The 25,842-nt window shown below is 35.1% G+C and overlaps 1 protein-coding gene across 1 annotated transcript in view; it reads left to right on the top strand.

The window, feature by feature from the left end:
• Nucleotides 1–25,842, top strand: part of ADGB (androglobin) — a 118,226-nt gene that overhangs the window by 55,115 nt on the left and 37,269 nt on the right. The window contains exons 14-22 of the mRNA XM_055810583.1: nucleotides 4,562–4,607; nucleotides 10,897–11,065; nucleotides 12,972–13,035; nucleotides 14,705–14,807; nucleotides 15,732–15,873; nucleotides 17,988–18,102; nucleotides 19,543–19,710; nucleotides 21,637–21,775; nucleotides 25,638–25,772. Coding sequence (XP_055666558.1) covers nucleotides 4,562–4,607; nucleotides 10,897–11,065; nucleotides 12,972–13,035; nucleotides 14,705–14,807; nucleotides 15,732–15,873; nucleotides 17,988–18,102; nucleotides 19,543–19,710; nucleotides 21,637–21,775; nucleotides 25,638–25,772 — 1,081 coding nt within the window. The remainder of the gene's footprint in view (nucleotides 1–4,561; nucleotides 4,608–10,896; nucleotides 11,066–12,971; nucleotides 13,036–14,704; nucleotides 14,808–15,731; nucleotides 15,874–17,987; nucleotides 18,103–19,542; nucleotides 19,711–21,636; nucleotides 21,776–25,637; nucleotides 25,773–25,842) is intronic.

The following is a 25,842-nucleotide window of genomic DNA, read 5'->3' as shown; positions in this document are numbered from 1 at the left end:
GGCAAACTCACTTGAGAAAAAGATGATCCTGGAATAGTATTTCCTTGTAGCTCTGCCATTAAAAAGCCTACTGGAATACCCTTCCATCATTGTGATGAATTCTTTAACACAAGTTATCTCTAATTCCATTGAGAAGAAAGCTGTTTGCATTCTGTTTGAGGAAATGTTGACTCAGTAACAAAGCAAGAAAAATCTAAGCCAAGTATGTTTACCCTCAGAATTTGCAGCGGCTACTAGGTATTTTAATAGACTGACCTGATTGCTATATTCAGAAATCTTAAGCAGAACACTCCAATCTTCCTTTTTGGCTTCTTCAGCGCCAAGCTCCCTGGCAATGCTATTTTCTAGAGCAGAAGGGTTAAAATTGCCACTCTCTCCCACTGATATAAACACAATACACTTGCTTTTCAATGTTTGTGTTTACCTAGTTTTTCTTAGTTCAGTGCCGTCCTTTTATATATGCAAGCTCAGTCTTGCCTTCTGCTTTACAACTGTTCCCTGTCTATTTAGTTTACATGCTGTGTTGTGTGCTTTTCTCATGTTCCTTATAAACATTCAGGACTTGTATCATAACAAGTCCTTTTTTTTCCTCATTTTAATCCTTCGGAGGCTGTATTTCATAAGCCCAGTGAATTGGTATTGAGTCAACAGGAGGGCTATGTAGAAAATGAAAAATTCAATTTTCTTCGCAGATTTTAGAGTTTTGAAAATTGCTTCGGTCTGCACAAAATTAAATGTACAAAATACACAAAACCTGTGCAAAATCCTGTTTATTTTTTCAGGAAAAAAGTATACATGAGATGAGGTACATGAATTAGAAGAGGGACACAAATTCAGACACTTGTGGTGTAGAGAATCTTTCCGATGCACCCACAAGTATCTGCTTGCTTATACAGATGGGACAGCTCCCAACATTAGAGACTGAATAAAAGAGAAGCTGAGTTGGTAATCCAATGTTTTTAAGCCATTCCTAAACCTCGGTCTGTGCACAACTTTGCAGCTGTTCTTTTGTACCAGTGCCTTTTTTCAGGAGCCACCTCTCTTACTTTTGCTCACATCACAGCTAAAACAAGAACTGGTATTCCATGTAGTGAAAACACTGACTCAGGAACAGGCAAAAAACATTGTGTCCAAGTGACTGTAGATGCAAAACTCTTTGATGATACGACTCTCAGGTCAACATGAAGCCTAGAAATGTAATACAGGGTTCAATCTTAAGAAGTATTTTGGTCATCTTTGTCATTTTAGAGGTAGATTCAAAATGGATTTTTTTAATCTTAACAGTGGTGTATTTGAAGCTTTATTCCTTTACCTGCCATTATATCCATATACATGTATATCTATTTGGAAGAAGACTGGTGTTTTTTATTAAATAACTGGTGTGAAAAGATTTGCCATGCGTCATTTCTACAATAGAAAAGGATACTGGGCTTATAAAAGTATCAGATTTTTAAAACATTATTTGGTGGATTTGAATAAAATAATGATGTAACTAATGTTAGGAGGCTGAAAAATGAGCAAATCCTCAAAAGTAGCAAGATAGCTATACATTTATGAATTACCATTATTTTTACAATTATGTGTTAATGATTTTAAAGCATAATAGATGATATATTAGATTTTTAAGTTTACCGGCAAATTTTCCTCACATGTTGCATTCAGATTTCTCATTAATTGCAGGAAGAACATTGAGTAACTAAATTCTCTGGAGTCTGTGTGCATCCTTTCATGCTTCACAGCTGGATACAAGTACTATTTATTTACTTATTTATTTATCCATCCACTACTGTGGCAGCAGACCTGACCTTTCAGGCAACATGTGTTCATTAAGGTGTTAATGAACGTTAGTTTCTTTCTCTGTGCCAATGTCTGTTGTTGTAGCTGAGACAATAGCATAACAGAATGAAAACTTCCTTGACATTCCCAGTTGTCCCAGAATCAGTGAGGTTTAGGTAGACAGATACATCCCTTACCATTAGAGAAGCAGACAGCTTTTGACTAGGTTATGTTTGTGTTCCAAAAACTGAGTAAATCAGCCTACAGGAGTCTCTACACACAACTCAGACTGGCTGAAGTAACATCACTAAGCATCCAGATTTTCAGGGTATGCTCTTCTTTACTGAAAATTCTGTTGAAGCAGTTTTGGAGGGTTTTCTGTATCCTTCCAGGCCTTCCTGCTGCCAGCTGTTAATACCAACAAAGTAGCCCTATAGTAAGCTGCCCCATGTCCATACTAGAAGCATGGATCATGTGTACTGTTCATGAACAGTAAATCTGGCAGAAAGTGCTAGACTCATGGTACAAACGTTACCATCTCCAAGGCTTGGACAGTCGATCTGATACTTTTTATGCTTTGGACATGTCTAGGATTTCTGAGAAGAAACTCGAGAAATTGTACAGTTGAGATGTGCCTGTTTGGTGAATCCTGTGACTCCTACAAATTTGGCAATATTGGAATCTTGCAGGTTGTAGACTCCCATGAAGAAATATGACCGCTGTATGCATGTGTTCTTCTGAAGTTGATTTAAAGGGGAGAACTGTTTCAGACCCAAATGTTGAGGCATGACTGTCAATGTCATGTGACAAGTGCTGACAGCTTCCTTTAGTTTTGCACAGTTGTATGTACCGAAGTCTGGAAACAGGTACATGGTCAATCAAAAAAATTCTGTTTTGTCCTTTTCAGCTCATTTGCTCTAGAAAAGCAAGAAATCAATCCAAAAAGGGACCTGTAAGACTTAATATATTTCAACTACCAATTTTTTCAGCCACCTGTTAACAATTTCAACAATGTCTGTTTTTCTCTTAATTGCTGTTTATATTAGATCTGTCCCCAGCTTTGACTCATGAATATTTTTTAAAAAAACCCACAATGAACTTGGAATAAAATTTAGGGTTTGTGCTGTGCAGAAATGGGCTTTCAAATTTTCTCAAACAATACTGAGTTAATTTATAATTATTAAACTATTTGGTACTTTGTATTTTGGGACAGAGACTTAAATCTGTAGTTTATTCTCTCAACTCTTGTGTTTAGTTAGTTCAGAGATCAAATACCTAATATTTTGATAGAGATGAGATTCCTGAGTCTAATCTGGGCCTGTGAATGTGCTGTAAAATATTGCAGAAAGATTTTTACTGCAACCAGGAATTAAAGTAGAACACTATAAGTCTTTAAAGGAAGCATTCGCAGGTCCCTTCATATTGTGTACGCAACATAGTCTGTAATAGGAAGTTTCAGGCACAACCTGGATTTACAGAACAATGACTTTGTGCAAGCTTTAGGTACTGTTCTGACCTACCATCCAGTCTAACTTACTCAGACTAGAAATGATATCTGTCTGCCCCTGAAAAAAATGTTTCTAGATTGTGCTGAGAAAGTATAAATGCAGCTTCAAGTCATTATAGCTGCCACAACTCCTCTTTGAAATGCAGAACAGAGAATCACTGTGTCCCCAGATGCTGGCCAGCTCAATGCTATCTGTTTCAGCATTAGTGCCTTTGACACATGTAGAGGTGGGTATACGTGAGGACTTCGGGGGGAAGTGTGACAAAACTTATTAAAGGGAGACCAGGTGTGAAAAGAAGCTTGAAAATTTGTTTGCAGTAGTCTTTTTATGTTCTAGTATTTGTCCTTGCAAAGGCAAAGCTAGTTCAGTTAACCCATTAATAAAACTACATTCAAATAGGAAATAAGCTGGAAACTGTGGAATCTTTCTTGGGCTTTCCCTCCTTAAAGGGAAAAAAAAAAAAAAAGTGCAAGCGGGTCTTGTGCAGAGTATGTCATATTGCAGGTAAGAGGGCAGTCAGACGGAAGGATGACTAGGCGTGCATTTTTACCAATATCAAAGATTTTAATCTGTCAGTGAAAAGGATGCTGTCTTTTCAAAGTGAATGAGCGGACTTTCAGAAGGGCTGGCTAACTTAATTTCAACCTTAAATATAAGTGGATATTGCATTCGTATTAGTTCAGCAGCTCTATCTTGGAAATGGGATTGACCAGGATAAAGTTGTTTGCCAAAAACATTAAAAAAGAGCAGGCTACTTTGCATTTATGCAGCTGATAGAAAACAAAAGATGCTGTAGCAATCAGGCATGCTGTTGCCAGTGTCAGTTGTGTATGCTTCCACAGCTTGTTGGAAAAGGACATATACTTTCCAAGAATGGAAACTTAGAATAGAAAAGAACAGAAATGGTTCTGGAATAGGACTAATTAGTTCTTAGAATAGAACTTGTTTTCTTTTCAAAGAACAGTAATATCAAAGAACATTTTTTTTTTTTACTAGCAGAGGACTAGGCATATGGAATAGCTTTTATCATAGACTCCAGATCACATGTACTTCTCTAGAAAAACATTAGCCTGCCTATTGGTGATGTATATGTAGGTATTATGGTGAATTTTATTTTTTCTATTTTTTCTTTTCTAAAAATATATACTACAATGATAACTTACTAGATTGTTTCTCCATCTCGGGAAGGACTGCCCCGAAACAAAGTATTTTCTTTAACAAAATAATGCAAGATTATAATAATATTGACGGGGTTTTGTTGTTTTTTTATCATATAGGAGACCACCCTCTTTTGGCAGCAAAACACACAGAGACTCAGTAAAGGTAAGTGTGTTTGAAGTTTATGTTCAGACTTCTGCCATTCCCATATTGTTTGGCCTCAATGTTAATCCTCATGTACAGATATCAACACTCTTATTTATGGATGTTGGTTTAATGGGAAAAGATTTTGAAGAACTGGTAATACCATATGTAATTACATAGAGTAGAATCTTCAGATTGCTATTTACAAATGCCTAATTTACAAGAATATTTTGAAAATATAACACTTTTCCTAAGTTATTCACCAGTAAAATACACTGGATGTTGTACAGAGAGCTCTTTTTCTAATCACTATGAATTACACTTTTTTTTTCCTCCCTGAAGTAAAAGGCAAGAAAAAAGGACAACTTCCATTTCAATAAATGTTGATATTTTTTTTTTTATCTGTTCAAGATTAGTATTGGAAGAGTATTCAAACTGAGTCATTTTTTCAAAATGTGTACTGCTTTAAGTGAACGTGTTGAGAGTTTGGTCAGGAGAAGTTACTGAGCCACTTTTAAAAAAGACGTGACCAGATTTGCTTGGTGAACAATGAACCTCTCCTAAAACTGGCTGCGAGGAAACACCTTTCCTTTTACCTTAGTTCTGAAAGTGAATTTTGGAGCAGAATAAAGTGTGAAACGTGAATAGGATTTGTACTTTATTTACACCATGATTCATACATGTGACACATCTTGGGTTTGATTTTCAACCCTTCAGTCCACGTAGAAGCCTGTGCAATGCACCTGTGCTTTTTAAGCATTTCTGAAGATTGATTCTCATGGTGGGGAAAGGCATAAGAGTACTGTTTTAAAAAACATTTTTATTTTAATCTCTAAAATGTCTATGATCCCCTCTTGCAATAATTGAGAAATACAATACATATCTTCTCAGTTAAAGCATGTGCACAACTCCCTGACTTCTACTTAAACTAATGTCTAATTAAACCCAGTAATTTTACACACAAAGTTTAGATATTTTCACAGTTCATAACACTATTTTCATTCTGGAAAAATGTGCACCCTATCAACCATCTCTAGTAACCCTAGTAAATAGGGTAATAAGAGATAAGTTTATAAAGGGAGGGTACACGACCCAACCAAAAACCTGAGTCGTACTACGTACTAGAATTATAATGAAGAGTGAGAATACATTTATGATTTTAAAATCTCTTGAAGCAAATGAAGATCATACTTCTCCAAAACCTATACTAAGAAATAGTTTTTAAACAATTTTGGTAAAATTTGTTCAGTACAAGCAAAAGATATAATTTTGAGATTATGCTTTTAAGAACTGATACTGATTTAAAGTACTTTAGTGCTTGAATATCTTTTCTTACTAATTTTTAGTAATATCATCCTAGTAAAAAAAGAACCTAACCAAAAGAATCTCACTTTATCAAAATGCTACAAGTTAAAGAGCTGGAAATATATAATTCAGTTATTCTTTCACCTCTCAATGCCAAAACCTAACAGAGATATAATACTTTGCAGTAGACTACTCCTTAAGCCTGCCATGAATGTGTTGGGAACTTGGAGTATTTTTGTAGCTGTCACTATTAATTGTTTCTGAAGCTAGCATATCTCAATAGCCAGATTGCCATCTTTTCTGCTTACTCAAAAGTATGCTCAAGAAATGCCCATTGAAGAAAAGCTTCCATGGTACAACCAAGGAAAAGGACGAAGTGGGTATTTCCATCCTCTGGCCCATAGTACTAATAATTCACATAACTACTGTAACAAAATCATTTGTACTCAAGTTCTCTTCACAATCTCCAGGCCATCTCAACCATATGTTGTCATTTCGCTATGCAAAATCCATTTATTCCAAATTTACATAGCAAGTGTTAACAGTCATTAGAGGATTTGAAGACTTTTCTTTAAATAACACAATTCCTTTTAATGTCTTAATTATGAAATAAACCCATCTTCAAAAAATCCTTTTTAAAAGAAAAAAAAATTGGGAGAGGAAGCTTGGCGATATATCTTGGTTTAATGCTTTGCATTGTGCCATGCGCTGTAGATTATGAGGTTTACTTTGTATTACTGTTATTTCAAAATGATTTGTTACAACTCTTTTAACTCCACAAAATGTGAGTGTGAATCATGAACCAAAACTGAGAGAAATAGAGAAATCTTTTAAAAAATCTTTTATTTACGAGAATGAGGGTTTTAATATACTTTTTAACATAGCTAAAATTGCCCAAATTCGAATGAGATTTCAATAACTTTGTTTTAGGGTTTGGTTACAGGTTATTAGACAGTTAAATATATGAATAATGTAATGTCAATGGAAGTTCTTTCTGTTCACTTGAATGGATTTGAAATACATTCCTATTGAGAACAGTGATATTTTACAAGTAAACTCACATATGTATACCAGTCCTTTCTTGGATGTATGATTGCTTTTCAATATTTCAACCTTTTGATTTAGGAATCTCTGTCCTTCTATGTATGTTTAAACAAAAAAAAGTTTTAAAATAGTCTCATTAAACTACTTAGGCTGCTGAAGTCCAGTGAAATTTTGTGCTATGCCAAAATTCATCAAATGCAGTGCAGTGTTTTTGTCAGTGCATCATTGTCTGTCTGTAGAATGTCCTCAGAGTAGGAAATCATAGCTTTGCAAATTTACCAGCACAAAAAAAAATTGTCCTAAAACATATAATTACACTTCTGTGCTTTGTTGTAAAATGAAAATATGTACATTTACACTTATTCTGTGTTGTTATGATAAAGCAGTTACATTCTCTCTATAAAGTGCTCTTGTATGATTTCAAATTGCTTTTGGTGCAGATACTCAATCTGATGAAAGTTGTTTGTAGTATCACACTATTCCTACCATTATGTTATCTCAAAGAAATCTTGCTGTGCCAGTATTTGTCCAGAGACATGTTGAAACTAAAATACAGGCTGAAAATTACAAAGCCAGAAAGTGAAATTTCAAATAAGCATGCTGGAATTAAGTATGACATTGCTGTACAGTGTATGCAGGCTATATTGAAGCAGTACACAGTAAGGGGAAAATTTTTTTTGATCACATACACAATCTTTATATTTTTTCATAAAAGCAGCTAGAATTTGGCATCCTGTTAAAGTGGATGATTTGATTCAAATCTATTTACCATTTTATTCCTTAAGCTGATCGATTGGTTGCCTTCAGGTTTGCAGCATTGTGTAGTGCTTTTTTCATAATGAAAATGCAATTCAGTTTAAGGCAGAGCATGTATTATACTTCTGTTTCTTTGTGTGATTTTTTTACATCAAAAAATACCCACACGCACACCCTACACCCATGGGGAAAAGAAAAACAACCCAACCCAAAGCAAAAACCCTAGAATACTCTTGAGATGTTATACTTGAATAAAATTATTTTGCCTCTCGTCCACCCATCTGCCTGTATTTGAGATTTGGTTTAGGCGTTGTACTAAATAATCTGTAGTTGGTTAGATCACTTCTTAAATTTTCTTTAAAACATTTGCTAATCTTCAAACTCAGGTAGAAAACCTTCATTCAAAGACACCTTAAGTACAGTTTTGTGGATTGAAGATTTTGTATGCCATTATCTCTGTTAGGATATGTTATAGTCTGTTATGGCAATTACCTACAACTTCCATATTCGGTGTGTTAAATTCTTGCAATTTCTGCTGCAAAAAGGAAATTTCTGGTTTTGTACTTCTACTCCAGTAAGCCAGCCTGTCTATCCCTTCTTACTGAAAATGGAAACAGGGGACTTTTTTCAACTTTGAACCATTTTAAACATTTTCTTTGCAAGGTAGTAGTTTCTGGTTCTTTTTCATTTACTTGGCTAGCAAATGTTTTAATTTGCCTGTTACTGTGTTCTAAAGAGCTAGTTCATGACTATAAGGAGAGAGATACAAAGCATCCATATACTGAATAAATGTTAGTGTCCAAAACTGTAGTCAGTTTGATGAGGGGCTTGATTTCCATTTAAGCATCTCAGTGAAGAGCCAGTGCTTAAAAAGTAATGAGCACTTACCAAAAGCAATGACAGTCTTTGATGTTAAACTGTCATCTTTGTGTCTTCTTAGTTTAAGAACATTACTCTTTCTAATAATTTGGGGAGTTCCATGCAGTACAGTATTTTCTTACCATATAAGTAGAGATTTTTGTGATACATTCTGCTAATCTGTGTTCATTTGCTACTTTTTTCCCTTTTTTGATTAATTATTCTAGTTTGTATGCTGCTATGCTCTAAGTTAGTGAACTGGTTTTATTTGTCTTCTGGTTTTTGTTGGTTTTTTGGGGTTTTTTTCTTTGTTGTGGGTTTTTTTTTTTCAGTGGATGTTTTGTTATTCTGTATTTGAGTGTTTTCCCTTATTCATCAAGTTACTTTTTTTCTCTTGGGCTTGATTGTAACATTAATATTTTTTACTTGAGTTCTAAGTAGCATAAAATTCTGGAATTCAAATATGCTGGTCCCTTTTTCTGAAGCTCTCTGTTCTGTTTATAATAAGCTCACATTATATCCCTATGTATTTGATTCGTATTTACATTTGCTCAAGTAATTAATTATATGATACTTACAGGCAATTTTTTCTGCAATTATCTTCTATATGTCAGTTTTAAAGTACTATTTTATACTGAACATCTCTTAAGATTTGCTTCAAATTTCTTTGTTGTTTTATTCCATAAGTTGTATCTTCATTGTATCACCCAGTTCTTGCAGTTTCTCATAGCTGGAAGCGGCACTTCTTGCCTACAAGGTAAACAATAATTAGTTTGATTTTCTTTTTTCATATCATTCTATCAGGAAGCTCTGAACAGCACTGTCTTTGGACTACATATATCAAAAAGGATAAAATAAGCTTTTTGATGACATTCTTACAAGATTCTCATTACTTCTTCAAAGAGGAGTGAGGAAACTTCAGACGTTTTGTTGACACTGGTTTTGCTTTCCTTTAGCTGCACTGGAAGAGCCGTCTTCCCTCTGACCCCAGTCTGCATAAAAATCAACAGAAAGATTTATGTATTGACTTCTAAATAGGGTGGAGCACATCTGTTTGAAGGCTGCAGAGATCTACTGACCCTGTTAACCCTGCAGGTCTATCGATAGTGCTGTAGTACTGTTCAGAATGAACAAAAGGGCAGCACTGAGCCACAGAAGGATTACATTGGGCATAGTTCTGCTCTGGTGACCCCTTCATCATCCTCTCTGTGATATGCACATTTGTAAGCTAAGCACTGCAGTTATTTCACTGAAGGCCTAAAACCCACGTTAACTTAAATGTAAGAAAAAATCCTAGATTACGTAGCTCCAAGGTAGTTTTTCTGTAGAGTGAGGAGAAAAAGGTCTTTGGTGCATTTCCTGACATCACATTTCTTTCAATTCTTGAAAAATAATTGCAAACTCTTAGAGCCACCTTGTAAACTCATTAGTTATCCATGAAATACCTATGTGTCTTGCTGATCTTGAAATATTACAAAGCACATTTAAAAAAACAGATAAATTATGTTTAATTAGCTTTCACATTTTTTATATGTTACCTGTTTGGATTTTAAATCATCTTTTTCCTCGGCAAACATTCTGAACTAATGGCTGTTCATGTCTGATCTGTTGTCAGCTCTTCTGAGATATTCTGAAAACTTCTTCTTGGGCCAGATTAAACATTATCAACAACTATTTATATGAATATCACAGGGTAAAGTCAGAGAAAGTGACTTTACAACACAACTTAAAAAGTTATTAAATGATTGCAGAATGTGTCTTCATGACATTTCTGTGTTTATATTTTGGTATGAGTCTGAGAGTATTTCAAATCTGTTTGTGTTTAGAAGTAGTTGGATTGATTTGTGTGAGTAGCATCACAGGGGACAGTATCTAAGTACCAGAGGCAAGGATAGGTACTTTTCCTATCTGTGTCCTCCACAATTCTGTGTATTTTTTATTTTCTGTGGGTTGTAAACATTTTATGATACTGCTCCATCGGCTTTTCACTGAATAGGAGCTTTGACAAGGGGTTGTATCTTTCTATATATAGATGACTTCAGGTTTGCAGAATTTGTATATGTGTAGCTAACGTGTTCATATTAATGGTTCTAGTGCACAGTTTAACATTTGATAGTATGTTGAGGCGGAATACTGAAGCAGTTGCAGATGTAAGCAACAAATATCTATACAGAGTTGTTTCAGTCACCTTTTGAGCTTTTTTGGTTAGTGGGTTTTCATTTTTAAACACTGAGATGTATGGAAGATATCCTGGTAATTTTAGGATATTTTTTCCATAGAACACTGATACTACTTTAATGTTCATATTTTCACTGTATTGGCTTTGTGTGTCTTCTTATCTCTGCAGATGAATTAGATGAGAATATCAGTTTTGATGCAAAGCCAATGTCAGAAACAGCTGATACTGGTATGAACCACCAGACAGGGGATATATCAAAGGAAGAAATCGAGTCGGAAAGGACTTCAGTTTCCAGGGAAACCTGGATTAGCTTTGATGACTTCTGTGTTTGTTTCCAGTAAGGAACAGAGTTTTTCAGGTTTATTCTGTAAAGTACACAGTATAACTATGGTAAAATGTGAAACGTGACTATATAACAACTTTACCTTCTCAACAGATCTTTGCATAACTATTCTGTATTTCAGGGTAGTCCCAAGGCTGCGCTTCAGACCAGACTTACTGTCCCTGTTGACAGTCAGTCTGTAGGTGCAGCCCCATGGTATGGCTTGCATATGTCAACCAGAGTACAGCAGAGAACACAACTTCCAGCTTCGTGACGCATATATCAGACTATAATGTGGGTGGGAGATGGTAGGTTGTGGACTGCAGCCATTAGGGAGCTGACATACCTGACCCGTCAGCCACCGGCCAGACACCGCCTGCGTGTGCATCATGCAATTCGAAGGCAGAAAATGTTGATATCTTCTTTAGGCATCAGCATAGCTCATCTTGGTCAATAGCTGCTTTCTTTTGCTTCCTTTTCAATGTAATTCCAAGGCATTTATATCTCTGCAAACATGTAATAGCTACTGTAATTGTAGCATACTATCTTTAATTTCTGTCTTTAAGATTTAAGAAGCCTGGTACAATACAGATCCTATATAGAATCTGACATTGTTGAGAGGAGTAATTTTATGAGAGAAAATCTACCCAGGTTTGTTTTTTTCTTTTCATTTGGATTTGTAACTGAGATGTCTTTGTGAAGCTTTTCTTTTCATAAATGTTTTCTTGAGCATGTATTAAACTCTGCTCCCTCTCTGAGAGAGCATGCATAACTTTTATTCTAGCAGCATTACAGGAACTTTAGGAACAAAAGATCATAGATCACTTTAGAGCTGGCTTGTTTGCCTGAGTATTTTTAGGGAGCCTCAGGTCCAGGAAGGTAGGTCCTTCAGAAAAAAACATCACAAGCAAAGACATTTCCTTTCTAGCTCACAGTGTCATGGAGAGAGAATATGAAATATGAACTTTTAAACTCATCAGCCAAACATTAAATTACTATTGAACTTTTGTAGACCACTGTAATATAAAGGTATAGAACATATGTCAGTTTCTTATTTCTGTCCCTAAATGAGTGAGAGTGTGCTTATTTTCACAGTGAGCTGATAGAGTAGCTGTTAACAAAGCATCTTGATTTACCTTAGAAGAATTTATCACTCAGAAGAAATCAGGCACCTAAGATTTTCATTTTACCAGTCAGTCCTGTTGAAAGTATTTCCACGTCTGACACACCTACATCTCAGAGACAGTGACAAGAAGATGAATGTTCAGAGTTATCAACTTTGAGAAATGAGCAAAATGTAGTCATTGTAGGAATTAATATGTCAGCAATGGATCAGGATCCCTCTGAAGTTTCTGAGTAATCAAAACATTTATTTTACATAAAACATTGAAGTTTGCATCTGATTCCATCCTCAAGTAAAGCTGAAGACGTTTATGTTGCTCTTGGTTATTTCAAGGTCAGAAAAAATAATTGTCAGGATCTAAGTAGCTTTCTGAAGGTGTGAAAACACCACAGGATTGAAAAAGAATATTAATAAACTATACAAAATAAGTATAAACCTATTATAAATCTATAAACTTTATAGAAAACTTTATTACAGTAATTTTCAGGCAGGCATGGAAGCTTCAGAGTAATGTTAGGTTATTACCATTTATAGAGTCAAACTGGACAAATTAGTGGCCTGACCTCCAATGGAAAACTGAAGTGCAGCAGAGATAGAAATTGTCATGCTCTTTCTCTGGAAATGAATGTATTTACCCTTTATGAAACTAAAAATGTTGAACCATTTCTGAAAAATAGCTGGGAGTCTGATTTATGAAACTAAAATTAGTATCTTATGCTATGAAATAGACATTAACCTGAAATATGTAATTTATACTATGATTTTTCTACATGTAGTATTATTTTATTTTCTCCCTAGGAACCTGTATGTTTTCCACAAGCCATATACATATGCTTATAACTATCAGAAGACAGATTTTAAGGTATATGACTGTATTGAGTTTTATGTACTTTTTTTAACTTTGTCAAAGGTTTACATACTTAGGTAATACATATATCCTAAATGATGTTGTTCAGATCACAAAAAGCTGCTGTTACTGAAAAAATAATAATACATTAACATTACTGTAGTCAATACAAAGATAAGGCTTGCTAGCAAATATCTCAAAGTATTTCACTATCTTTAAGACAAAAAAAAAAAATATGTTGTGCTGTTGCACAATAGTAAAAGAATTAAATACGTAGATCATGAAAATTGGTAGTGAAAGTATAATTTACAGTGAATCAGATTGCCATCCTCTCTTTATCTTGATTTAAATCTACCTTGCAATAGTCTAGAGACTACATTAAATTTAATCATGATTCAGCTGTAGAATCTGCCCTTCAATTCTCCTTCATCTTTGCCTGTCACCTAAAACCCAAATCGGGACTCTGTATAGCATAGCCCTCCATTTTCTCTTTACAGGCTGTCCTTTAGCAGTTTACAAGATTGTGCTGCAGGGATTAGAAATACCCCTTAGTTACACTAAAATTACAGTATTTCTTTAAAACTGCCGTTAGTTCATGTTATCAGAAGGTTATTCAACATGCTTGAATATTCTGTTCCAGCTCTAGTTTTATACTGCAAATGAAGTGTAATTGTAGAGGACTGAAACGTGAACTCCAGGCGTGAACATTATGTAAAATCCTGCACTGAGAAGGTTAACTACATGGATTATGCTTCATAATTGTAGTATATCTGCAATTTCACACCTCTCTATTTGTAATCACATCACAAAAAAAATTTTCCTGATCACTGCATGATATACTTTCACAAGCCATAATTAGCATCAAGATTATGTCAGCCTGTGTGCTATTGTGCCAAATAACTAACCCTTTGCTGTAAAACCATTCTATTTTTTTACATGGATCTATATGAGGTGTTTACAGTATTAGGTAAATTCAGTATCAGACTTAAAACCAACACTTTTATATTATGCTATGAAGGTAATAGTAATGGTATTCCAGGATCAAATACAAAAAGTATATTGATATAACTCTGGAGAGTGTAGGAAGACATGTATTAAAACAGTTCTGAAGCAAAGAAGCTCATTCACCTTCAGATTTTGAAGAATTTCTAGGAACTTTGGAGTCATTCTGTAGGTTCTGATATTGGCATAGGAATTATGTATTGAAGCTGAGAGTGAAAATTGCTGCCTCTATGGGGTTTTTTTCCTACAAAAACGTATGAAGTGGTATCAGTCGTGTGTTACAAATTGAGTGCTTTTTTTCCCCAAGCTTACTGTAATTAATTAGAATCAGAAAGCTGCAGCACAAAACAAAATTTTTTGGCCTTCCATTAAGATATTTGGCAAGTAAAACTACTACATTGAGGTGCATGTGGAGAATATCATACAAAAGTAGATATATTCTCATTCAGGAAACTCTTCTGTTTCCTTTTATCTCTTAACTGAACATCATGGTTTATACATGCGGCATGAGGCTCTGGGTTTAAATGACATGTCTGAATTTGGAAGTAGTGACAGTTAATTACTTCCTGTACCATAGTAAGGGTCACAGTATCTGAAATCTTAGCCATACTTTGTATAAGCCCAGGTGGACAGCATATTCAACGAAACAGAAAGATGATCAAATGCCCATTTTTCTATGCAGTCTACCGATGACCAAGTCTTCTATTATTTACTTGTGGACAGTCTGATGCCCATTGAAATCCTGGTTAGCTTTTCTGCATTAGTACGCTGGGATGATACTGGAGGTAAGGCCAACGCAGAAAAGTGCATGTTAACGTTGTGTTATCCCGTTCTTGAATATGTCTGTGCTGCTGTGTTTGTCTGTGGTGTATTTTGGCACAGTTTGAGAGTTTAGCATTAGATAGCCAAATTGATTCTAGGAAACGCACTAATATTCGAGCAACACTTTCTTCTTATTTCATAATGATGGTCAATATTTTCTCAGAAGAATCCCTCCCTTTACTGTTTGTTATGATTTGCTGCAAGCTTTTAATCTGTGTGTTGTATGGATTTCCTTGTTTCTTAAGGTTTTTTTTTCTACCAATTCTATTCTTGCAAGCTATTTCATACCTTAGCTGATCAAAATACAGTAAAATTAGCAATATGACCAAAGTTTATTTTTGAAGTGATTTTTAAACTGGTGCACAGTAAGATCTTAAGTATAATTACAGCTGACTTAAGTCAAGATCCAACAGCTTGGATGGCTTAAATAGAAGTCACTTGTATTTTATCAAAACCATAGAATGGCATTCAAAAAAGAAATGCATGTTATGACAGTTGGCTTAAATTAATCCCAAACTGACCATCCTGTTAAAATAATCAAACTATAATATAAATATAAGCTTTGCATGGCTGTTTGCTTCCTTTGCATGTGGACAGAGTGGATTTTTATGAAGTTTTAGAGCAGCCTTAAGTGACTTGAAAGATGTCTGATCTACACATAATCCTAACACATTCTTTTCTAGTAAATAGTACAAATAAGCCATATTCTGTACCACCTATGCATTTTAGATGACTGGCTCCATTCTCTGAGTTATCAAAGCCTAAATGAGGACTTCAATGACTGAAGTAGCTACAGATTCTGCATAAGTGTAGTTGTCTTAATTTTTCCATTATTCCCCCTCACGATCATGTGGTTTGTTGGATTTTTTTTTTTTTTCTTAATCTAGGTACTGAACGACAATGTTCTAGTGTTTCAAAGGGTATGCTGATGGTTGAACATTTCTCTTGGAAATGTGCGGCTCCTGGGGAACTTGTGTTAAAGATGCATACGTCTGCAACCAAAGCTACTGTGTTAAATCTTCCTGTTGGGTATGTATGAAGCTTCATTTCTGTCCTAAAACTTTTAAGGCTTGAGATGATCTTTTACTTTACACAGTAACTAAGAGTTTATTTCCTAAAACCTAAGTTTTTGGACTGCCAAACTGGTTGATAGCTAGGATTTGGTAAGACTGCAAAATTGCTATGAATTTAAAATAATTACAAAAATCTCTATAAAGATTTGTAATTCTTAACTCTTATTTAAGAGCGTTTAGCAAGAAAAATCACACTAACTTGCTAAAAAATAATCTAGAATATGAACTCCTACCTAAGTGTTTCTAACTAGAATGATTTTGAGATGTTCCCTGGCATACCAACAAAAATTAAAGAACTAGGATTTTTAGTGGAACTGTGAAAGCATGATGGGAGGTTTCATAGCTTTTCTTGAAACAGAATTTATGAAACATGACAGGAGAAATTCTAAGGCTATCCATGAAGCCTTGCATATCTTACTCCATGTTCACATGGTGCTTAATATGATTTATTTCTCTTTGCATGTAACTCTAGGTATTCAGTGTAGAGCATTGACTGTTTAAATAAACAGGTGAAAGGCAAGAGCCTTTGGTATTTGTTAAGTTTCTGAAAACATTTCCAGTGAAACAAGGAAGATGACATCTTCGTGTCTTGCCTTAAGCATAAAGTTGCTGACTAATTCATGGAGGCTGCCTACTTTTCCAAAAATAGAGAATCACCAGTTTAATCTCAAAGACATGAGACAAAATGTATATTTTAGAAATCAAGTAAGGTTTCAAATAAATAGGCGTAGAAGGAGAATACCACAATACTAGCATGTTGATATTAAATCAAAGCTCTTTAATAGTACTCCCTATTTGTTTTGATTAAGATTAAAATTGGAAAAGTTATTATTGTGTTTATAGCTTAGTTCTGCCACCACATGTATTTTCTTAGTGTAGTTTCCAGAAGCTGCATACCTCTGTCCTATAGGGAAGCCAAAAATGTGTACCTTTTTGGAACTGCAGATTTCAAAGCTACCACAGATACAGGCAGCTCAAACTGATAAGCTTCTCCCCTTTGATTTGCTCTACTCCAGACAGATCCAGCAGGTGTTCAGGAAGATTTAATTTACAGCTGGTGTGGGAGACAAATGAGCTTGTTGACAGCTTCCTTATTTCATTCCAAATAAGAAATGTCTTGTTAAGCCTGGAAGGTAGTTTCTTCCCTCTCTGTTGGTGGCCAGGGGACATTTCAAATTTCACTCGCAAGAAGGTGCAACTAAAATAGTGTGAGTGTGCGTCGAGGGGTAACTCCTCTTTCCTACTCTTACTGCTGGATGTCTGGTTAACACTTTGAAGCTGAGGCCTGGATGAACTTGCCCAGCTAAATGCCATTCTGACAATGGTACAAGACCATGAAGCTTCACCATGTGGTGTCAGCAAGCTCCTTAATATTTCAGTGGGATTTCAGGACATTGTTGACTGGAGAGAAGAGCCTGAATCCCCTGTGTTGTATAACTATAGTTAAGAATGGTTTATTTTAAGATTGGAATCCATTATAGGATAGCATCAGGCAGACAAGAATGAGCTGAGTGTATCCCAACAAGACATACTGAATTTCTGTTGTTTTACACCTTAGGAGGCTATGGTTGAGTGGTTTGGTTCACAGTTGCTCCATAAAATGCTCACTCTTAAAGTTCATCTAGCCTGACATGGCTATGCATTAATTTTTCCTGGTTTTGCAATGCAAACATGGAAATTATGGTCTAAGTAATATATGTCCAGCACTTGATTTCTTTTCTAAGCTTTCAAGAGCAGATATATTTTTGACTGTAGCTAACCATATTCCTGACTAAAAAACTTCAGTTGTGTATCCATCTGAAATAGTGAACCTACCTATTTTGCTAAAGAAAATCAAAATAAAGCCTAAACAAATAAAATAAAAATAGTCACTTATCTGATTCCACCTACTGCCTATGTTTGGAGGCTTTTTAGAAGAAAGAGTTAGAAATACAGAATTTGAAAAGCCAAGGCATCTAGGAAAGGATTTCATTTTTACCAGTTGTATGAAAGGGAAAGTTTAAGAATTGCTGTGATTTTTTTTTTTAAAAAAAAGATGCTTTTTAGATATTTTTTTTTCCTTCACTGCAGGCGACACATCCTGCTCTTCACAGTAAGTTCTCCCATAGGACACCATATTCATCTCTGTAGCATGGTGCCATGTGTCTTTGGAGAAGAGGATACTGTTTTGCCAGCTCTTGAAAAGGTATGCATAACTAGAACTAGTCAGGCATTGTGATGATGGTGTTTCTGACCATTATTAAAGTGAAGTACTGTTGGATCTTCATTTAGAGTTATTACGTTTAATGGTATAATATTCATTTCTATATGAAATGAATGAATGCGTAAAAGAAATGTGTTTTACAGCACAGAGGGCACTGAGATGGGTATTGCTACAGTTGTCTAAAACATATGTAAGTAAACATTGGGTAGTATTGCGGTTTACATAGGACAGCAGCATGAAATAGAATGTTAAAAATACTTTTGTTGAAATACATGTCAGAGGTAGTGTATAAACTCTTTTTGAAACATGTGATAAAGTACATGTACAGGTATTAACTAATATTCCAAAATACCTACCTAGTAAAATAAACTGTCACAGTAAAGTTTGTTTTCTCCCATGTGATCACATATTACTCACTGGGTCCCAGAGCAGCTTTTATATCTAAAGTGAATAGTTGATTCAAACAACTCTTCATAGCTGAGATAAAGAGACCCAGGGGAGTAATTACTACAGGTTTTGTTCTTTGTTGCCTACAATCGAGGCAGACATCACTGTCATCTGTATTTTCAAGATTTGGCAAGCAGGAGGCCTGAATATTTGTCACAGGCGCTGAGGGGAGGGGGAGTATAGCCTCTAGAGCACAGTTATGCAAAAATATTTTGAAATCTGAGGGTAACAGCAAATTTATGTAGCGGTGTAGATCCAGTGTCCTAATCATAGGTCACTAAAGCAGCTTGTGCAAATGTATTACGTTTACTGTAGCAAAGAAGTTTACACATAAGAAGCTGGGCTGTTAAAAATGTCTTGTGGCTGTACTATCCCCTTGTCTTCAGCTTGTGGATGAAAAGCTATTCCTCATCAAGAAGATAAAGCAGAATTTTATCCTGGGGTCTTCTCTGCACTTCTTTTTGAAGACAGAAATTTATCTGCAGAGTGTCATTTGTAGGAAAGCATCCACATTGTTGCACAGGAATCCTGATAAAGATTAATGATACTTTAGGCAGCATGTATTTGGACATTGTTTTCAGCGGGACACAAATACTCATCTGTCCTTTTATAGTAGAGGAGATGCTGAGCATTTCAGCTAACAAGAGTCTTATATTATCACTGCAGTAGAAATTCCTTATGTGCATCTTATCTTTTATTAAATGTCCTAGGACTAACGATACAGGAAAATAAAATCCTTAACAGATATATGTTACAGTGCCTGTTATAGTGTTGTAACATTCTTATTTCAATGCCTTTGAATACCAGATACCTAATTGATTTCACAGTTTATAAAATTATTAACGATTGCTTAGTGGTTTTGTACTTCATCATAGAAAAAATACTTATGCTGTCACAGCCTAGAAAGAAAACAAAATAAGATATAATCTCAGAGCAAACTTTCTAGCATTGGTTGGTTTTATTCTCTCTCCCCAGGAGAGCTACCGGTTCATAGAACAAGCTACAGCTGTCCTGAAAGCTGTTGGAAATGTGATAAATAATTTCAGCAGTAAGCCTGAACTTTCTAAAGCCTTGAAAGAGTTGGAACTAACTCACTGTCCTCCTGACCTCCATGGTACTGGAATGGCTGAAGAACACTTCAAGGTGAACAATTCTAATAAATACATATCTAAAAGCGACAGAAGCTGGGTAACAGCTTAGTATTGTCATTATCCTCTTCAAGACAATGACTGTGCTTTTAAAAAGGACCTCCAGAGTACTCCAAATGTGCCATTTGTTACTAAGTGTAAGCCTAAATGACATAACTTGCAACATGTACAAAAATTATCTTCTTTAAATACAAACAAATTTTAATATGCACAGAGTAGCACAGTCTAAATTTGAGTGTCTAATATTGTCAGTTTAGTTTAGTGTACTTTGGGGCAGAAAGCATCAGCTTTTTTTTTTTTAAGACTTAATTTTGGATTTAAAATACACTACCTGAAATGCAGAAAAGCCAGAATGGTTCCTTTGTGTGCCTAATGTGATGGCACAAGAAAACATTATTATAGCTTATATTACTGAAAACAGTAATGAGTTTTTTTCACTCATACTATTTGAGTTGTTTACTTTTTGAAACTGCAAGATATTTATTCAGCTCTCTTTGTGTGTGATAAATTAAAGGGTCTATGGATACAATGAAGATGTTATACTTTTCTGAAGATCTCTATACTGTTCCTTTTCAAGTCTATAGAAAGATTGCAACAAAATAGTTATGTAAAAGATACACTATTTTTTATGTATATACAAATGTTGATAATACTGCTATAACTTGATTTTTGTATGGTTAGTACTTTATATATTCTAGATTCACTTACTTTCATCAAAGTACTAGAAAGCTCATGCAGTTTAGACTGTGTTTTAAAAGACTGAATAGAAGAAAGGGATTAATAGTTTTATAATCACTGATATTAAAAAACAGAACATCTGCGTCAGTGCTTTTATATATGGGCTTGACACTAGGCTTCAATTCATAATTAAGAAAGAATGATTCCAAGTGCACCACTCATGAAAGAGGTAATTTTCAGGCCAAGTCCAACAGAAAAAAAATTGGTTTGACCTCTCTGGAATGGAAAATACAAAGTTTAAATGTATATGCTCATATGAGGTATATGTAAAACTTGGGGACCTTAAGAAAAGTTCAGTGAGTATGAACATAAATATCTCTCCCTCTCTGCTCCTCTAAGACCAATGTATAGTTGTAAAGGAGTAAAAAACCAGAAATCAGATAAATGACACTGAACCAACTGTGATTCAAGAATGTAAAAATATAAATTGTCTGTCTTTTAATATAAACAGTGAAAAAATATTCTCTTAAATTATGTATTTTAATAAACACTTTATTTTGGAAGATACAGGATAAAATATTTCCAGGAAGCAGAAAAATCTGAAAATGAAAGAGAAAAATAATGTCTATTCCAGTAAGTTATTACTATGTTCTTCAATTCAGGTTATGAAACAAACTCTGAAAAACACACTTTAAAATTTGCATCTATTGGAAAAAGGAAAAAGAGACTAGATTTCTGCTCTTTAAAGAGCATCAATATGTAGAGAATAAAAATTCAGCCATCAGTTTAGTCATATAAGTAGGACACAATCTTCCCCTTTTGCCTGTGAATATATTCCTCTTTTTTCCTTGTGGTGCCACCTCTTCATTCAGTAAGCATACCTATTAGGTTGTGGGTCTCTGTTCTGAAACCTCTGATCAGAATGCCAGTTGTCGTGATTATGTGGTGTTCTGTCCTTGGGTATGAGACCATCATCTCACTTCACATAAACTACTAAGATATTGTCATGTGATAGAAACTGACTGTAGCATCAGTCCTGTATTTAATAAGCCAAGCATGAAACGTTTTCTCTTGATTGCTGTCTTGAAGCGTTGTAGTTCTGCAGTTGGGACTAATTTTCAGATGCTGTATGTTAGAAGAACTTAGAAAAGAGCTACGCTGTTTTTGAATCGATAAGAAGAAATATAAATCAGCTTTTTAAATTTAATCATTCTTTGAATGCTTTATTTCTTTCTGATTTTAGGTTTTCAATGGTGCATTTTGGAATTTAATCAAATATATATTAGGCAAGAAGACTCCTTACAGCTATAAATTTGCCTTCAGGTCCTTCACTTTGGATTTTAAAGACACAGAGGTTTCTGAGGATGACACTGTGTCTTCAGGTACTGTACTGGTATTGCTAACCACTTCAAATAAATCTGCCCGTTCTTATTTCCAAGGAAGCCCAACTCTTCACTAATCTTGTGTTTTCTTGCCTGAGTAAGCATGGTTCATTTCTTATGAGATAAGCCTTCTTCTGTTGACAGCACATCTGAGACTCATCTCAGAATAGAAATGATCCTTTTCTTTGTTCCAGAAAGTCTGTTCATGTTTCGGTTATTTATAAAATTGATAAAACTGCCCTCTGTCTTCCTTGACTTGGCATTTGTCAGTATTAATAAGCATCTACAGATGCTTTTTTTTTTTTACCTGCTTTTTACTGCACATTATGTTTTTTGTTCAAATTACCAGCTGAAGAGACCTTAAATGGCTATTTTGTTCAGGAAATGAGAGTGAAGGAAGACAAGTTAGTACCTTGATTGAAAGTTCAACTATTTCTTGGTAATGGGTAGAGGGGTTTTTGTTTATTTGGGGGAGTGGGGTATTTTGGTATTTTTGCTTGCTTGCTTGCTTTGGCAGATTACCATATTGTCTGGCTAGTTAGTTCTTATGACAAATGTGGTGAGGAACCAGCTACAGCACCATCCACCTCTTCTCCAGCTTGTGATTAGGGTATGCTGTATACCTGAAGGTACTGTGGAAGGTAGATTTATTACAAGCAGAGATAATTCTTTTCCCACAGGTTCTTTGCCTTATTTTGTATGCAGGCTAGAGGCATAAGCAGTTAGAATTAAGTTTTCCTGGCAACCAAATGTATGGCTCTTTTTCATTTTAAGAGACTTATTTTGCAGTCTATGTAAATTTTTAATCTATTAATATTAATATTTAATTTATTAATATAAGCTTTATGTATATGGTTTCATATTATGACAGAAAAAGAATTTATCTGAAAAATTGGCAGAAAGATATACATCATCATGAAGGCCATTCAGGGTGACTTAGCTTTTTCTTCTGCTATAATGAATTTACAGTACAAAATCTTACTCCTTAGCCAATCAGAATGATACTTCCTTTCATTAATCAGTTTATTTTGGAAAATCAGTGTTAAAAAACTTCATTAAAATTTACACAAGTATCTTTACTGACAAAATGGTGTAAGACTCCTGTTCTTCAAGAAAGCACATATACTTGTCTTTTACTTTTTAATGGAGACTTTCCTCCAAACCTTCTGAAAGTTATTCTTATGTGAGACATTGCCATTTTTGTTCTTATGATATTGTATTAACAAAGAACAAAAAGGAAATGAAATCTTTAGATATTATTTCACAAATCATTCAGCATTTCTAGTTTTCAGCCTGATCTGGGGTAACCTTTGACAGTTTCTATTAAAAGAATTCATTTATCTCTGTGGTACCGCATCCAAATTATTACATTTGTATATTCAGAAATAATTTAACATTTAACCATGACTGTATATCCATATATTCTTTAGCCTCACAAATTAAATGTATTATTTCTAGTGAAGTAGCTGTTTATTTCTAATTATGAAATCCACTTGACATCCCCAGTGGATAAACTTTACAGTTTGTTCAAAGGGCAACACCAAGCCAACACTCTGTGTGTGTTCTCCAGCATTTCATAGGTCTGTTCTGAGCGTGTAATGGGGGTAATGTGCTCTTAGTTCAGTGACAGGTGAGCTGGAATTTGAACTCATCAGCCTGGTCTCATATAAAGAGATGGGAAACATCTCTTGGGCTAGATCTGAACAGGTGTAGGTAAACAGTTCTGTAATCAATAGCAATATACAGAAATATGAATGCTGTTACAAGTGCTTATGGCACTATGATTTCCAGCTTTTGGAAAATGCAAGCCCTTTCAGTTCCTGTCTTTGAATAAACTCCTCTACAGCAGAAGAGTAAAATGCAGCTGTAATTGCTGACTACAGCTAGAAATACTTACTCTCCCTCCCAAGTGAAGCTGAAGCTGATGTTCCACAGCAGCTTAAACCAGTGTAACTGCAGGCTGTTGCAGGACTGTCCCTATACCTTCCTGCAGCTCCAGCACTGATCAAAGCTTGTGCTGGGCTGATATAGCCTGCTAAATTGGCAAAAACACGACACAAGAATAAGAAAAAATTAGAATCGTAAACATCCAAGTAAGTTTTAGTCGCTTCTGGAGCCCAAGAGCCTGCTTATATGCAATTCAAAGTTCTCTGGATAATTATCAATGTTGTTGCCGACAATACAAATACTGAAGGACAATATAAGCCATTGATTAAATGAAGATCATGTTCTGATCATTTTAGACCTTAAGGTGCAGCTTTACTGTATGCTACTACTAATGTTCTGTAATTCTCCCCTTCCCATCCCAGAACATATACTCCAACATGAGCAACAGTTGCACAGATGCTAGGGAATGAGATCAGCTTGCTGATTTTTCACCAAGCTAAGCCAAGGGGAAAAAAAAAAAAGTTAATTCAGCAAACTAATCTGACTCACCATGCCACTATGTAATCTCTTAGAACATGTTTAATTACAGTTGGGTATTAGCAAACTATTTTTCACCATGTGGCTAGTCAAAAATTGGAAGAGATTGCCCAGCAAGGTTGTGAAGTCCAATCCCTGAAGTTATTAAAAAATGGACTGGACATTTAATCAAGAACATGAGCAACCTGCTCTAAGCTGATCCTGGTTTGGATGTGGGATGGGACCAGATGACCTTCAGTGGCCCTCTCCAGCCTCTATTATTCTGTGATTATATGCTTCTGTTTTATAACACTGGTTGTGTCATACGTATTGTTGAGTTCTAATGTGTTGTCTATTAAGTGGGCTATGTAACCTTTCAGAGTCAGTAAATATTAAAGAGGCTTTCTGGGGTTTGGAAATGAGACAGTAATGAGGAATGATGGTTGGGAACACAGCCTCGTTTAACAGTGTTCAGTAAAAGAGATTGGATTGAAATGTGTGATCTCCTGGCTGATGACAGCAATATCTTTTCTTAAGCTAGTTTGTTTGTCTGCAATGTTGTCTGCATTTTTCAAGCAGATTCCTCTTTTCTCCTCCCTTTTGTTTTTTGCTACTTTCTTTTGGCGCACTCTTTTCTTCCCCTCAGACTGCCTCGCTGCCCTTTTTCTGTATCTGTGCAGTTCCAAACTGGCCCCCTGGCACTGGCTGCTTGTAGTGCTGTCCCCGCACCCTCCCCCTAAAGCCTGGTACTGATGGCTCCCAGGATGCTAATTCTAGGCAAGGATGCCTTCAAAGAGCTCATTACTAAACTGTCAGAACCTACTAATTTCTGTTCCACTCCAAAACTCCTTAGTAACAGAAAGTCACAGTCAGATAAAGGAACTCTCACTTTATCATAGATCTTGTCCTTATTCCATGGCTTCTTAGCAAAGGTTGAAGACAATGTTTTGAACAACATTGGTGTTTAAATTATTACTTAATAAAATTATCAGATTGAGAGACAGAAACACTTAAAATCTTTTGAAGCTCTGTTTAGCTGTATTCAGTCAGGCTTTAATGTATCGCAACCTGTTGGTTCATGTTTGGAAGAGTATTTTGAAATTACATTAGGAGACTTGATTTTTAAAAATGCACTGCAATAGCTGTCCATAAAGAGAAATAAGAATTTAGTGATTGGTATTTGGAATTAGTATAGTAGTTGCATTCTGACTTTGTGTAATTACACCGTATATTTTGCCTGATTTTATCATAAGAGCAAAATTTTAAGAGTTTGTATTTTTGTCATAAATGGAAATTTTATACAGAAGCACTCTGTTTCTGGAATACAGCTCTGTCATCATTTTGTGTTTTTTGTTTCTTGGGGTTTTTTTTGTTGTTTTTTTTCTTTTTAAATTTATTGCAAGCAGATACAGGACTTTCAGCTTTATTGATGTTGCTCATTCTCCTCCCCTTCTTTCAGAAAGTTGTGAGAAGAATTCCATTAATAGTTGGCAAAACCAAATTCCCACTTCTGAGGAAGAAGCAGCAGCTCTTAAACTTCAGGCTGTCTGGAGAGGGACCTATGTTAGGAAAGTATTGAACAGTAGAAAACCAGGTGTGTGCTTTAAAAATACTTTTTAAAAAATGTTTCATTCTTCCCCTTATTCAAATGTTTACCATAAAGA

This window comes from Falco peregrinus, chromosome 7 (genome assembly GCF_023634155.1).
Source record: "Falco peregrinus isolate bFalPer1 chromosome 7, bFalPer1.pri, whole genome shotgun sequence".
In the NCBI taxonomy this organism is placed as follows: Eukaryota; Metazoa; Chordata; class Aves; order Falconiformes; family Falconidae; genus Falco; species Falco peregrinus.
Note: the sequence above shows the minus strand (reverse complement) of the source record. Positions and strands in the feature narration are given on the sequence as shown.